Source organism: Musa acuminata, chromosome BXJ2-10 (assembly GCF_036884655.1).
Source record: "Musa acuminata AAA Group cultivar baxijiao chromosome BXJ2-10, Cavendish_Baxijiao_AAA, whole genome shotgun sequence".
Lineage (NCBI taxonomy): Eukaryota > Viridiplantae > Streptophyta > Magnoliopsida > Zingiberales > Musaceae > Musa > Musa acuminata.
The window spans coordinates 23179526-23194346 of record NC_088347.1 but is presented as its reverse complement, the minus strand read 5'-3'; the positions used below and the strand labels follow the sequence as shown (position 1 = coordinate 23194346).

At 38.6% G+C, this 14821-nt stretch overlaps 1 protein-coding gene across 3 annotated transcripts; it reads left to right on the top strand.

Moving 5' to 3' along the window:
• Positions 1 to 945: 945 nt before the first annotated feature.
• On the top strand, positions 946 to 14647 carry LOC104000418 (protein REDUCED CHLOROPLAST COVERAGE 3). 3 transcript variants are annotated; one of them, XM_009422454.3, is made up of 24 exons: positions 946 to 999; positions 1126 to 1233; positions 1345 to 1406; positions 1577 to 1669; positions 1824 to 1896; positions 3006 to 3275; positions 3365 to 3432; positions 3560 to 3691; positions 3936 to 3977; positions 4087 to 4608; positions 4696 to 4850; positions 5181 to 5688; positions 6733 to 6795; positions 6897 to 6998; positions 7091 to 7408; positions 7490 to 7582; positions 7674 to 7775; positions 7918 to 8022; positions 8492 to 8625; positions 9589 to 9772; positions 9960 to 10091; positions 10166 to 10278; positions 10359 to 10440; positions 12450 to 14647. In XM_009422454.3, exons 2-24 carry the CDS (start codon positions 1164 to 1166, stop codon positions 14127 to 14129), a joined length of 5103 nt encoding a protein of 1700 aa, XP_009420729.2. In that variant the 5' UTR covers positions 946 to 999; positions 1126 to 1163; the 3' UTR covers positions 14130 to 14647. The 3 variants fall into 3 exon arrangements, with proteins under 3 accessions (XP_009420729.2, XP_009420731.2, XP_064984346.1); XM_009422456.3 differs by lacking the exon at positions 946 to 999 and having other exon boundaries at positions 1024 to 1233; positions 12462 to 14647; XM_065128274.1 differs by lacking the exons at positions 946 to 999; positions 1126 to 1233; positions 1345 to 1406; ... (1 more) ...; positions 1824 to 1896; positions 3006 to 3275 and having other exon boundaries at positions 3374 to 3478; positions 12450 to 14279.
• The last annotated feature ends 174 nt before the right edge of the window (positions 14648 to 14821 follow it).

The window sequence follows — 14821 nt, the reverse complement described above, 5'->3', positions numbered from 1 at the left end:
TATTCACCGGGACTGATGGAAATGCACAAGTTATAAATGCTATCCTGAATTGCTCGTCTTTATTTAACCTGGAAAAATAGCATGTGGAATAGCATTTTCTTCAAAAATGCAAGGGTGATTTCCCGCTTTGCTTAAATTGTTGTGCAAGAAAAGCCACTTATTCTGCCTGCTTTGATGTAGAGAGAAGAGAAGATAGAACAGAAAACACATTTAGAGGAAAGTAGATTCTCCAAGTGAATTCTCATGTTTAGATTCGACCAGCACAAACTAGGGGTAATAAGTGAGACATTCCCATTCTTCGGAGATTGGAAAGGACTTGTGGGGAGAGTTGAGATATATTTGTTTCGTAACCTGGTTGTAAAACAAGTGGAATGTACCCAAGTCACTTGTAACAAGGAAAACCTCGAAGAAAATATATTCGTTGAATGGAGGCCAATCAAACTATACTATTTATGGTGAATCTTCACTTCCATTTTCGTTCTGGTATGGGATGTATTTCTAACCCATCTTCACTGGACGATCTTGGTAAGTGAATCATCTTGTGTCCTTCCATTAAACTAGTCGTCTTCTTCCAGCTAAACTTCAGTACGTTGGTGTGTCCGGTCTTGTTCTGATGCCTGCAGGCCCATAATTCCCTTTGTGTTACAATTCATACGCGACATAGGCTTCCCTGTCGATGCTCTTTACACGTGACAAACCTTACCGCGCCGCGCACACACGATCGCCGCAACAAAGGTTTCCCGTGCCGCTCGCGGACGAACCACCAATAAAACAAGCGCCCCGGCCGCACCATCAAGATCACCGGTCCTCGAGCCGCCATGTGGCTGGCTCTCAGCGGTTAGTCTTCCTCCATCCTGCCGTTTTGTCTCAGTGCGTCGGGTCCCACAGCGCACGGTTCAGAAGAAGGTTTTGTATTAATAGGCCCCCGCAATCGCTTCCCTTCCTCAGAGCAGGAGAACATGAGGCCAAGATTGAGAGAGAAATCCGTGAGGGGTTAAGGTTAAGCCTTCTCCTCCCCCTCCCTTATCCTATCTATCCTCTTCGACACCCTCCCCAGCTTCCTTCTCTACCTCTCTGTTCTCCTACTGCCGCTACTCTCATTCCTTTGAGCTCTCTCCTATGCAGAGAACGGCCACTTGCTGTTGACCTTGTGAGACTTTCTCATGGCTCCCAAGGCTGGCCGTGGAAGAGGTAACCGAGCCAGAGGTGACAAGAAGAAGAAGGAAGAGAAGAGTATGCAGTCATATCCATCCATCCTTCCTGAATATTTCTCGTATACATACATCTTGATGATCCTTTCTCTAAAGGGTTACTACTGTGCCTTTGATTGTTCTTCTTTGCCAGTTGTGCCTGCTGCTATTGATGTCACAGTGGTCACACCCTATGAGTCGCAGGTGACACTCAAGGTACTTGAGTAATCACTTTAATGCAAGAGGATTGATGCATAAGCTCTTCATTTATTCTCTAGCACAGTCTTTTAGCCTACAGAGAGGGAATCCCAACTTTAATAAAAGCATTCAACAGTCACAATTTGCTTTTAATTTGATTGACTGGTTGAATCCTTGGTGATTTGCAGGGAATATCCACTGATAGGATACTGGATGTGAGAAGGCTGCTAAGCTCCAACACAGGAACTTGCCATCTAACCAATTACTCCCTCATGCATGTGGTACTGAAACCAACAAAAAGATAAATCTTCACTTTTGTTTCATTCTCTGTTTTTTCGATTGTCTCCATCGAAACAAGTTGAATCCTTTTGCCGTCGGATTTAGTAGAGCAGAATTGCTTTGTGCTATATTGGCTGATGCATCTATATGTGGCAGGCACGAGGCCAGCGACTGACTGATGGCGTGGAAATCGTGTCTCTGAAGCCGTGCGTCCTGAGGATGGTGGAAGGTAGGTGGTGATGCTTCTTCTGTTAGATATTCTCCATGGTAGATTTAAGATTAGAAAGGTAAATAAATTTAGATTCCAACCAAAATAATCTCTAAAAATTCGAGTCATAAGAACAGCCTCTATATCTACTTCAGGACTAGGATCTGTGGTGCCCCCCCATTCTCTACATGATGACATAAACTTAGTGGATAATTATGGTACCTATCTGAGCAGCGCAGGCAAAGAATTTAACCTGAAGATGAATAAGATCTGATCTGATTCGATTCTCAATTTAAACACAATAGATATTCATGCAATTTTTGTCATCATAATTGAAATCATAGGCTAATATTTATAACTGAGTTACTGAAATATTTTGTCTGCCAACAGCATTTCTACTGGTATTATTTATTTCACTTAAACGCTCCTCACCCAACACTCGGGAAAGGTCTTCCACTGTAGCTGACATCATTATTATTTCCCTGTGATATTTTTAGCTGCTCTCAAAGATTGATCCGCTGATAGATACTAAATATCCAACACCACCATCGGTCGAAGCGGCTTCCCATCGCTTCCTTTGTCCTTTGTCAAAGCTCTTCAATTAATGCAACCAATCAATTCTGCCACCACAATAGTCCACTAAACTATGTTTGTGATGACCATAAAATATTTACTTGAGACAAACTAGGAGTTTGGGGAATCTAGACATTTTGATTATGCTTTTATCGGTCCTAATTATTTTAATATTATATAATCATAATTAAGACATATATATATCGATCTTTGTAGAGTTAGGTAAAAGAAGGTATTACTCTTAGATATTACTGTGCGCCCCAAAAGCATATTGACAACGATGGAGCCGACGTGTCTCTGATTGTGATTATTGGGAACGTGAAACTTGACGCGTGACGTGGCAGCCTAAGATTTTTCGTACGAGTGCCTCATGTGATCCTCGTGCTCATCAAATCTTACGACATCAGCGTCGGGATTCGGTGTACGGCACACCTGTCGTCCTCGTCTACTTGATGTGCCATCTTCCCCAACCATTTCTCGACTCATTAACACGTGGATGTGAAAGTTTACTATTTGATCATAATAATTGACCTTTATATATTTATTGACACGTGCAGAGGAGTACGTGAGGGAGGAACAGGTTGTTGCACACGTGCGACGGCTGTTGGACATCATGGCCTGCACCACAGCATTCGGGAAACACAAGAAGCAGCAGCAGCAGCAACAGCATACACGGAGCACGATTAGGCCCACGAGGGGCTCGACCTCGGAAGTTTCTATTCCCGCGATGTCCGATAAGTTCGACATGGCGGCGATCCACCCGCCTCCCAAGCTCGCCGACTTCTATGATTTCTTCTCCTTCTCCCACCTCCCTCCTCCAATTCTATGTAATGTTGCTTGTTCGAGATGTATGGTTGCTTAGAGAGTTTGCTTGCAGGATGAGGATTATAAAGTTGTGTGCTTTATCTTCTTGCAGTTATAAGAAGACGTGAGGGTGGGAGGAGCGCTGGGGAGGGGCAGGAAGGCGACTTTTTTGAGCTAGAGGTGTGCTATATGAAGTGTCTTTTCCTTGTTTGCCGTTGAATTTATGGTACTAGTCAAAAATTGAACTGTTTGAGCCTTTTACACTTGATTAGAGCTTGATATACAAAGGAATTGCCGGCTTCTGCAGGTTAAGGTTTGCAATGGGAAGCTAATTAATGTGGTTGCCTCTGTCAAAGGGTTTTATATGACTGGAAAACGTTCTATCTTTTGCCACTCTCTGGTGGATCTGTTGCAACAGCTTAGCACTGCATTTGCAAATGTAGGTAACTCCATAAATTTATTTTTGTCTCGAAATCAGCGAAACATGTGCTCTCGGAAGCTCTTTGTTTTCCTGAAAATGAATGAAAAACTGTGTTTTGCATCTATTTTATCTGCTTCCTGCCTGTGATACTTATTTGGAAGTATTTCGGTTTCTTGTTTCTACATTTATCCTAATCCTTTGGAAATGTCTCTTATTTTTGCAAATTAAGAGATTGTGATTAACACTGTCTCATTAAATGCAGGCATATGACTCATTGATGAAAGCTTTTGTAGACCATAACAAGGTCTTAGCTCCAACCTTGGGCTCTACCGTAGTTTTACAAATTAGTGTTTGCGCATTGTACCTGTAGTACTTACCTACTGAAGAGGATTTTTTTTCCCTCAAATGTGCAGTTTGGTAATCTGCCGTATGGACTCCGTGCAAATACGTGGCTTGTGCCCCCTGTTTTTGTTGATTCTTCCGCGAAATGTTCCTCGCTGCCAGTTGAAGATGAGAAATGGGGAGGGAATGGAGGTGGCCATAGACTGGATGGTAAGGATGTTCTTAGACCATGGGCAACAGAATTTTCGATTTTGGCAAAAATTCCATGTAAAACTGAAGAGGAGAGGTTGATCCGAGACAGAAAGGCATTTTTGCTGCACAATCTATTTGTCGACACAGCAATTTTTAAAGCCGTGTCAACAATTAGGTGTCTCATGAACTCCAATATAGGTCTGTCTAAATTGCAAGGCTCAAGCTTACATGAAGAACAAACAGGGGACTTGAGTATAGTAGTAAAAAGGGATTGCAGTGATGCGAGTATGAAATTTGAGGATAAAATTGAGGGCAGTCAATTGCTTGACCTTTGCACTGAGGAGGTTGCGAGGAGGAATCTTCTTAAAGGGTTGACTGCAGATGAAAGCGTGGCCATAAAAGTAAGAACACTGATCCCATTTTCTATGACTTCCCATCATTTTGCACCTCTTATGGCAAATCCCTGAGATGAGATAGCTGCTGTGCAGGACACTAGAACTTTAGGAGTGGTCATAGTTAAATACTGTGGATATACAGCCACTGTAAAGGTTTCAGGCCATGCGAAGGACAGTAGTAGTGAAAAGGAGAACATTAATTTAGATGATCAACCAGATGGTGGTTCCAATGCTCTAAATATCAACAGGTCTGTTAATGCTTAAACAATTGCTAATTTAACCTTTAGAATGGTATCCTATACATTGCATTTAAATTTTAATACACTTGTTCATGATCAGAGAGAGAAATTTGAAATTTCAAACATGCTACAACATTCTCCTGATATATCATCTTGAACGCATGCAATGGTTTGGCAAAAGCAAGAACCACAAAACTAAGATTTCATCATATTTTTTATCAAGAGAAATTTTTCCTATGAATGTGAATTTCGACTTGTTTATTAATCTATGTTTTAATCGTACTAATTCTTCAATTTCATACAGTATTCTTTGAACTCAACATTCAAGCACTTTTGCAGTTTGAGGGTATTGCTACGCAGATCATCTACCACAGAACCATCAGGGGGACGCCAGTCTTCTTCCGATACTAATGATATGAGTTCAGCAAGGTCATTAGTACGAAGAGTACTTGGTGATAGCTTAAGAAAGTTCCAAAAACTTCCTCACTCAATGGAAAGGTCCATCAGATGGGAGCTTGGTGCTTCCTGGTTACAGCACTTGCAGCAAAAGGATAATTCAGCAACTGTGGAGCCTAAGGACAACAGCAAAGACAGTTCTACTGAACCGATTGTTAAAGGACTTGGGAAGCAGTTTGAACAGTTGAAAAGAATTAAAAAGAAAACAGAGAATGCAGGTACCATCTCCGAGAATGAAGATCTAAGTTCTAATGATAAAGTTGCCAGAAAAACAGCAGATTCAGAGGAATTAAAACAAAGTGATTTGGAAGAGGCAGAAGAGATAAGGAAATTTTTGCCAGAAGAAGCATTTCATCACTTGAAAGATTCAAAAACAGGTCTTCATAAAAAGGTACGTGTCATATTCAACTTATCCCGACTACCAAAATTGTATAATTAACAGTTGTCTACTTATAAGTGTTCAATTGCAGGGATCATTTTCTTTTCCGAGTACACTGTGCTGGGAGCACAGGGGTAATCAGCTGCTTGAGCATTGTGCCATATGGCACAGACCATGTGTGGGCTTGTGTACCATTTGCTAGTCCAATGTACATTGGCATGCCATGTGTAACTAGAAGTAATGGGCTGGGTATATGCCAACAGTGTCAAGGTCTAGGACTGTGCCAGCTAGTACATTATGCTTGGCATGGTTGCCGCATGAATTCCTCGATTGCATTCCTAGTACACTTTTGGTATGATGAACAAACATTTGCATTTCTAGTACAAGTATCATATATGATGCTTGGTAACATCATAGGCAGATTAAATTAGCCAGCTAGTCTATGCTAAATTAAGTAGGATATTAAGGGGACAATTACAAATATAAGTGAAATAAAATATAATTATAATGATTACAAACAATAAAGGCAATGATAATCAATGAACAAACTATAGGATGATGTCTATTAGGGGGTATGGAGTTTGCAGATTGTTTTCTTTTTCATGTATATAATGAAATGGGTTAACTAGAATGAGGATTTTAATAACAACTGTATAGGTTGGTATAGACAGAAATTTAAATTACATGGACCAGACAATTTTGGCCAGTTCAGTTCCATACCGGCTGTACATACACTTACTGTTCTGGGCAATTGAATCTCGATATGCATTCTCTCTCAATCTCTCCACACATAGACGGACCTAACTTTTAACTCTTATCATAGTGTTGTATAGTGATTAATTTGACCTGGGTGCCTCAATATGGCGAGTTGATAGAAAACTTAATGCTTTACCTGCCTGCCAACTCCTACGTCCTACTATTAAGCCAACGATCCTTTCGTGCTTTGACTTTGCACTCAAAATAAAGCTAGCAAATAGAAGAAGAAAGAAAAATTTTCTGCTGTTGTAGTCATTATTTCAAATTGGAAATAAAATTGGAGTGTTTTTCTTGAGACAGTCAATTGAGGAGCTCACCAAGATGGCACATCAATTCTATGATGACATTGCACTTCCGAAGCTGGTAATCTTTTAAATGTTAAACATTGATACATGACACAATCTGTTCAAAGTTAGAAAGCGATCATTTCTTTTATGCTTCATCTAAAATTTTGATTTGCACAGGTTGCAGATTTTGCGTCACTTGAGCTTTCTCCAGTTGATGGGAGAACTCTGACTGATTTCATGCATATACGGGGACTTAAGATGTGTTCGTTAGGACGTGTGGTGAGCATGGAAAACCAATATAACAAAAACTTTCCTTGTTTTTGTTTATTCAACATAAAAATAACTATGACCCTCTCTATTGAAAATAACAGGTTGAACTTGCAGAAAAGCTGCCACATATTCAGTCAATTTGCATTCATGAGATGGTTACTCGATCCTTCAAGTACATAATTCGAGCTGTTGTTGCAGCAGTGGAGAACTTTTCAGATATGTCTGCAGCAATTGCTGCAACTTTAAATGTCTTGGTGGGCACATCTAAAATGGAGCATGATGACAATGACATGAGTAGTGGATATAGCCTGAAAATGGAGTGGGTGGAGACCTTTCTTTTAAAAAGATTTGGTTGGAGGATAAAACATGAATTTAATCACTTACGTAAGTTTGTGATTCTCCGAGGCCTTTGCCAAAAGGTAATTAAAGATTCCACTTTCACTTTATCTCTAGAGTTCATTTCAGTGGTGATCTCTTTAATCACAACTTTTCTGGTACAGGTTGGATTGGAGTTGGTTGCCAGAAACTATGACATGGATAGCCCAAATCCATTTGAGAAATCTGATATTATCAGCATGGTTCCTGTGTGCAAAGTATGACATGACAATTATTGATGTGAAATGTTGATCCTAAAACCATTTGGGACTAAAATTAACCAAGGGTAATTGAATATTTTTCTTGTAGCATGTGGTCCTCTCTTCTGCAGATGGAAGAAATTTACTGGAATCATCAAAGGCAGCTTTGGACAAAGGAAAACTAGATGATGCTGTTAGCTTTGGCACAAAGGTGGAATTTTTTTTCCAAAAATATAATGCATATAACATTTTGTATAAAGTTACATGTAACAGGGGTGAAGCTTATTTCAATCTTCTTTTCAACCACTTTGCTATTGCTTCCATCAGCTAAACTTTTGCTTTTATTATTGAAGGCACTAACAAAAATGATAGCAGTCTGTGGTCCATATCATCGATTGACTGCTAACGCCTACAGTCTTCTTGCAGTCGTTCTATACCATACAGGAGATTTTAATCAGGTATCAACATCATGAAATATTTATGATTTTTTATGCTGAGATTTGCCATTTTATGTCCACATTTGTTGTAGTCCTTTGTCCTAATATGGTTGGCCACACACCAAAAAGAACTAAAAAAATTTCTGCTTACTGGCCGTCATCTATGCAAGATAGATGTTTATGCTACAATATTTCTTTGTCACTTCACAACTTATTGGGACATACAGCTTGTTCTTGTTGGCTGTGTTTGTTGTATTTTGTTGTCTGGCTAAAACGTTTGGCCGAACAACAAAATGAACTCAAAATATTATGCTTGTTGTCAGTCATTTATACAAGATAGATGTTTACACGACACTATTTGTCGGCCAGTGTTTACATTCTAAATAATATTATAATTATTTAGTTAGATCTTACTGCAAACAACAGTGCTTAACTATTGATGAGTATTTGTTATGTGGATTTCACTCTAATCACAAACTTCTTTTCATAGGCAGCCATATATCAGCAGAAAGCACTAGATATTAATGAGAGAGAACTTGGCCTTGACCATCCAGATACCATGAAAAGTTATGGGGATCTTTCTGTTTTCTACTACCGCCTCCAACATATTGAATTGGCTTTGAAGTAAGTCTCAGATAATGATCATTCATTTTCAAATGATTGATTTGAGCAATCATTGGGGGATTCACAATTTTCTGCATATCATATTTTCTTACATTTTTTAAAAGTTGATATCTTCTTTTATCCTTGAACTCCGTGTTAAATTTGGACTAATTTTAGGTAGAGAATAGAGTAAGATAATTTTACATTTGCTCTTTCCATAAGTATTGTACAGATGGACTTTTTATTACTATAAATGCTACTAGCCAACCACAAGCTCCTAGTTATTCCTTAATGTGTGCTCCATTAAGAATATTTTTTCATGCTATTTATCTAAGCAAATGTACCTCAGTCAACTAAGAACTTTGTAAGCTAAACTTTTTCTTTGACTTATTATAAGGTACAATAGCATGCAAAAGACCTTAAATTAGGTTACATCTAATTAGGATTTCCTTTCCTTGAACAAAACTAACGAAGGCAAATAAATTTACATGATTGTAACAAATGACTCTGATATACTTAACAGCAGTGGCTCCAGCATGACCCGGTTCCCTCTAACTAGACATAATTAATCTACTTCACTGAGACTTCTGATATATAGAGATATCAATTAATGAAAGTCCTGATTGTAGAAAAATGTTCGTTGGTAATGTTCTTCATAAATATTCTCTAATTTTCTCATACACTAGATTGAGAACCTCTTTAAGGTTTACACAAATGTAGGCATCTAACACTAAGGTTTACACAAATGTAGGCTTGTACCGCTGAAAATGGACAATTCAGAAATTTGTCAGAAAGAACAAGCTTTTGCTGGGCAATTTATCAAAACTGCAATATAAACTATATAGTATATAAAAATATCATATTCATTTAAATAAAGAAAATAAGCTTACTTGTCTCTGATTGTCAATATAAAAATATCAGATTACTATATTACTTTTGAACTAAATGCTTAGAGATTGTGTGTTAACAAACATGTGTCTTCAGGTACGTGAATCGTGCACTCTATCTTCTTCACTTCTCATGTGGGCTTTCACATCCAAATTCTGCTGCAACATATATAAATGTTGCAATGATGGAAGAGGGCATGGGGAATGTCCATGTGGCACTCAGATACCTCCATGAAGCTCTTAAATGCAATAAAAGGTTACTAGGACCTGATCACATACAGGTCTCTCTCTCTCTCTCTCTTGCTTTCTCTCTCACACACACGTGTTTGATATTTTTATGCCAAAAGCAGATGAAACATCATTGATATCCTATAATTATTAATAGCATTATTAGTGAAAAAAACATAAGCTCCTGGAGGTAACTCTGTGAAACCATAACTATAGTGCATCTGTTGGTTACTTTTACAGACTGCTGCAAGCTACCATGCTATTGCAATAGCCCTCTCCATGATGGAAGCCTATACACTGAGTGTGCAACATGAACAAACCACATTGCAGATACTTCAAGCCAAGCTTGGATCAGAAGATCTTCGCACTCAGGTTGCTCCCACTTAAACTTTTGTACTTGTATTTTTTATTGATCTAGAAGGTGATTGGTATGCAACTTAATGTAGGATGCTACTGCATGGCTTGAATATTTTGAATCAAAAGCTTTAGAACAGCAAGAAGCTGCTCGAAGAGGTATCCCAAAGCCTGATGCATCGATTGCCAGCAAAGGTCATCTTAGGTAAACCAATGCTACAATTTCATATGGATGATTTGCTTGCTCGAATGACTCACTGGAGTTTGAAAGTATTCATTTCACAGTGTTTCAGATCTTCTTGACTACATAAACCCAGATCAAGATTCAAAAGAAAGAGATGGTAAGAGGAAGCAACGTCATCCAAGCGTAAGTATTTTCCTTCACCATTTTTCTTAAGCATGCCTGAATATTAAGCTAGTTCTATAGAGGATGTTGCTAATGCAATCACAGAATATCTTAGTTTTACTAATTTCTTATTTTTTCACAAAAAAATTATGAGCAATGTCAGCTTGATTCTAATGTTCTCTTGTGAAAACCCTCTCAATCTCAACGAAGGAGTAAATCAAATAAACTTGGACCAAAAATGAACAAAAATGTTGGGTTAATCCTACATCAATAAATGGAAAAAACAGAAAACACATGTAATATGAAAGAAAAAACTCAAATGCAAGAATGGAAAACCCCCTCTCTTTGGTTCCATTTACTCGAAAAAACACTAGATGCCATGTGATATGGAGCAGAAGACAGAAAAAAATTATTTGCCGTAACTTACAAGTTACAACAGTCACAATTAAAGTTTGCATGCAATCTCTAGCATCTCTTTCGAAGTGACTAAGGAGAAATGCCAGATAAGTAGCATAATTACATTTACCAAATGGTTTTTAGTGGTGTTTTAGGGACTGAGTGCTAATCAGTGAGGGTTATGTGGATAATGATGCATAATATAACTTGACAAACAGACATGAGGAATATGCAGTTATGTCAATGTGGTACTCTTAAGATAGAATGTGTGCTCAATAAAGATTCAAAAGCTCGGTTTCTTTATCATTATTGATATGGATGGTCGATTTGTTGTTTCGGCAGGTTTGGTCCAATTTTTGGGGTTTTGGTCCAGAAGGTGAAAACAAAACAGGAAAATAAGAAACTTACATTAGCTTTCTTGCTAATAGCGAATAAGCTATTATAGTAGCAAAATTGAAAAGGAATAAGAGGTTTGTGAACTATAAATATTGAACCTAAAAGTTTTTTCAGTTCTAAGCATACAAATGTTTCTCACTAAAATTTAATTGAGATAAAAAAAAAGACAAACTTAGTGCACAAGTCCTGCCCATGTGGGGTTTGAGAGGGTCAATTTAGGCAGCTATACCTCCATATTTGAGATATGATTATATATTTGATGGGATTATTTTTTGCTCAAATGACCTTATTTATTCTGTTATGACCTTGACCTCATGAAGGTTGGCTAACTTCATTCGGATTCTCTATAACAACCCCTTTTTCTTTTGATTTCCATTTTGATTGTAGAAGTTAACATGGTCAGCACAAGAGGTCTGCCACACAATGGAGTAATAATAAAAAGCCACACTTACTAGGATAGAAAGGAATCATCTTCCTTCATCAGAGTCAAAATGCTGTAAAGAATTATATGTAGCTCAAACTAAAAAATGTGAACCTTCAAAATGTTGGTCTATGAAGTGGGCAAGCCTTACTACCATGGTAAAGTTTTCTACAAAGACAATGACTTAGTCATGAAAACAATATTGGAGATCACAGGGTAAAATTGCATACATTATTAACTTTTCACAAACAGCGCATTGGTTGGGGTCTCAGCATCAGGGTGTCTTAGCCTCTGGTCAATTCGTAATGTCCATATCACTGTAGCTTTAAGACCCCCTCTAGGTTTTCTTATGTTTCACAAACTTGTGATAAACCATATTCATATACATGCAATGAACAATTTGGCGGCATCTTGATACATGTTATCTTACATGGAGGGATGAATAAGGTTACTTGACCATTAGTGAAGGCCAAGTAACCTACTGGTCAGATAAATGGACAAAGCCAAGCCACATGGCTAAATGCTTAATGCCAAGACAACAGTAGTAGAAGTAATGTGTTGTCGGTGTCCACCTCTGCCTCGAACTCTATTACTATTCCATGGAAGATTATTTACCTAGCCCCTAAGAAATGAAATGTTTTTGATACAATCTATCTACAAGGGCTAATTTCAGTTATTGCTTCACTTATTTATTGAGATATCTCAACTTTGTCAATAATCATTTCTGCATACTAAATTTATCTGACAGTCTCTTGCTTTTTGCTCCTAATATACTCAATCTCTAAGCTCTTATCAGTTTCCTGTTCATATAGTCTAGTTTCTAATGCAGAACAACAGTAGATCCATTCACGAACAATCCATCACAAACATAGAAGCGCTGAATGACGAACAATTAACTATCAAAGAAGAACCTATTCAGCTGAGGGAATTTAAAGATGACCTTCCAGAGAAGTCAAAAGAACACGATAGTGTGGTCCTTTGTAAGTTCACACAGGAGGACATGGTGTCGCCTGATGAATCTTCTGATGAAGGCTGGCAAGAAGCAACCTCAAAAGGGCGTTCTGGACAAGTACGAAGAAACATGGGCCCCAAAAGACCAGATGTTCATAAATTAACGTTGAGTAACTCACAGATAGCAAGCTCAACCAGTGCTAGTTTTAAGATGAAAAGTTTGTCACCAGCAGCAAAAATGGCACTCAGAACTTCTCCAACTGATCCTTCTTATGCGGGAAACACTCGAAAGGATGGAAGTTTGACTAGTGGAGAAGATGCAAATAGATCACAGATTAAGACTGTTGATGCAGATGCTTTGTCAGAACAAAGTACAAAAGCCTCTGGCTCTGGCAGGCTTGCGATGGTTGCATCCAAATTTGTATCTTACAAAGAGGTAGCAATCTCACCTCCTGGAACAGTTTTGAGGTCAACATTGGAGCAAGCAGAAGAAAAGGAGATGGACAACTCGAAGGAAAACCCCAGTTTGCTAGAGATATCAGAGGAAGAAGTAAAACTAACAGAAGCCACTTCTCATTCAGAAACATCGAGTAATGATATTGAAAAAGAGGCACATTCGAGTGGCGTAGATACATCAAATATTACTGAAAAAGGTGATTCTGCTGCATTGCAAGACTTGGCACCATCTAAGATAGCCACAACTAATGGAAGCAAACTTTCAGCTTCAGCTCCTCCATTCAATCCGGGATCACTTTTATCTATGTCTCATCCATACAACTCGGTTGCTATAAGAGGATCGTATGACATGAGAGTTTCTAATCAGACAACACCCCAACCATTGAGAATCCTCCCTCAGTCTGTTGATTCCAGAGTACCATGTGGTCCAAGATCAACACTGTACTACAAATCTGGTCATTCTTTCCGTAAGAAACATTTCCATTCCAACTCCCAGAAGGCATTTACAAGCAGCAGTAATCCAGGTAGTAGCATCATGAACCCTCACGCGGCTGAGTTTGTGCCTGGTAAAGCTTTGGAACAACAAGATCATTCTGATGGTAGCCCAGAGGCACAAATTCCTGGAACAGAACAGAAAGAGCAACTGCAACCAGTAATGACTGCAAATGACAAAACCACTGTAGTTCTTTCAGAAGAGAGATCAGAAATCGAGGAAGTTTCTGATGAAGGAAAGAACAAGATCAGTAAGGGGAAAGACACCATACAAACTTCGCAGAGGACTGAGCTTGCGAGACAAATCCTACTCAGCTTCATTGTTAGATCGGTCAAAGACAGTTTGAGCACCACAGTTGAAGCTCAGTGTACTCTTGAGTCACCAACTCAAACTCATACTCGAACAAATGAAGGGAACACCAGTAACATAGCCAATACAAAGTATGGTCATCAAGCAAATGATCATGGATTATCGAAGCATGCAGACAAGAACAAGGACACTGAAGGATTCACAGTGGTCTCGAAAAGAAGAAGAAACAAACAGCAGTTGGCAAATGCAGTCAGTGGTTTGTACACTCAACAATCCATCTGCACATAAATCAGCATCCGTAAAAAGTCTTAAAGCATTTTAGAATCAATCTGAAGACTTAATGGTCTGTTGATACCAAGTTTTTGGTATCAAGATTGTCTATGGGAGTTCTGCAGAGAAGTGAGAGACAGGGAACTCTACACCTCATGGTGACCAATCCATTATGAAGTTCACTGAATCAGGAGGATCACTTTGAAGAGATTTGGAAGTACTCAAGCTTTCCAACAAATTTTACCGAAGTTGCTTGTTAGAACCTGTCTCTACCCTTCAAATTCAATTGCATGAAAGGTAATGGAATTCTTGTCACGGTTCAGATTGCAGAATAATTCTACAAAATACAGTCAGTGAAACGGCAATAGCAATACAATCTTCCTTCTGAAGTGACTGCCATGTACCAGATTTTTGACTTGAATGAGACTTATTTTAGAGTCACAAGAGTTAAGATTAGACAAGTATTAAACCATTACATGAATATCATTGTGGCTTTCATGGCAAACAATCTTGACATAAAATTACCTTATGTGGAATTTATGTGGCTGTACTATTCCTCGGGCCATAGAAATTGTGACATTGAAATTTAGAACCGAGAGGAGATTCGAGTTTGAGTTGGCTTATAAGGTTAGATGATCCTCGCTGCTTTTATGAATAGATAACCACAATTAACAACACCAAACATCAATAGAGGAACAAACCATGAACGA

Excerpts from the sequence above, each read along its gene's own strand:
- LOC104000418 (XM_009422454.3), top strand. The coding sequence starts at position 1,164 with ATGGCTCCCAAGGCTGGCCGTGGAAGAGGTAACCGAGCCAGAGGTGAC. Across the intron at positions 1,407-1,576 it reads AGTCGCAGGTGACACTCAAG|GGAATATCCACTGATAGGAT; the intron begins GTACTTGAGTAA and ends GGTGATTTGCAG. Across the intron at positions 3,692-3,935 it reads TTAGCACTGCATTTGCAAAT|GCATATGACTCATTGATGAA; the intron begins GTAGGTAACTCC and ends CATTAAATGCAG.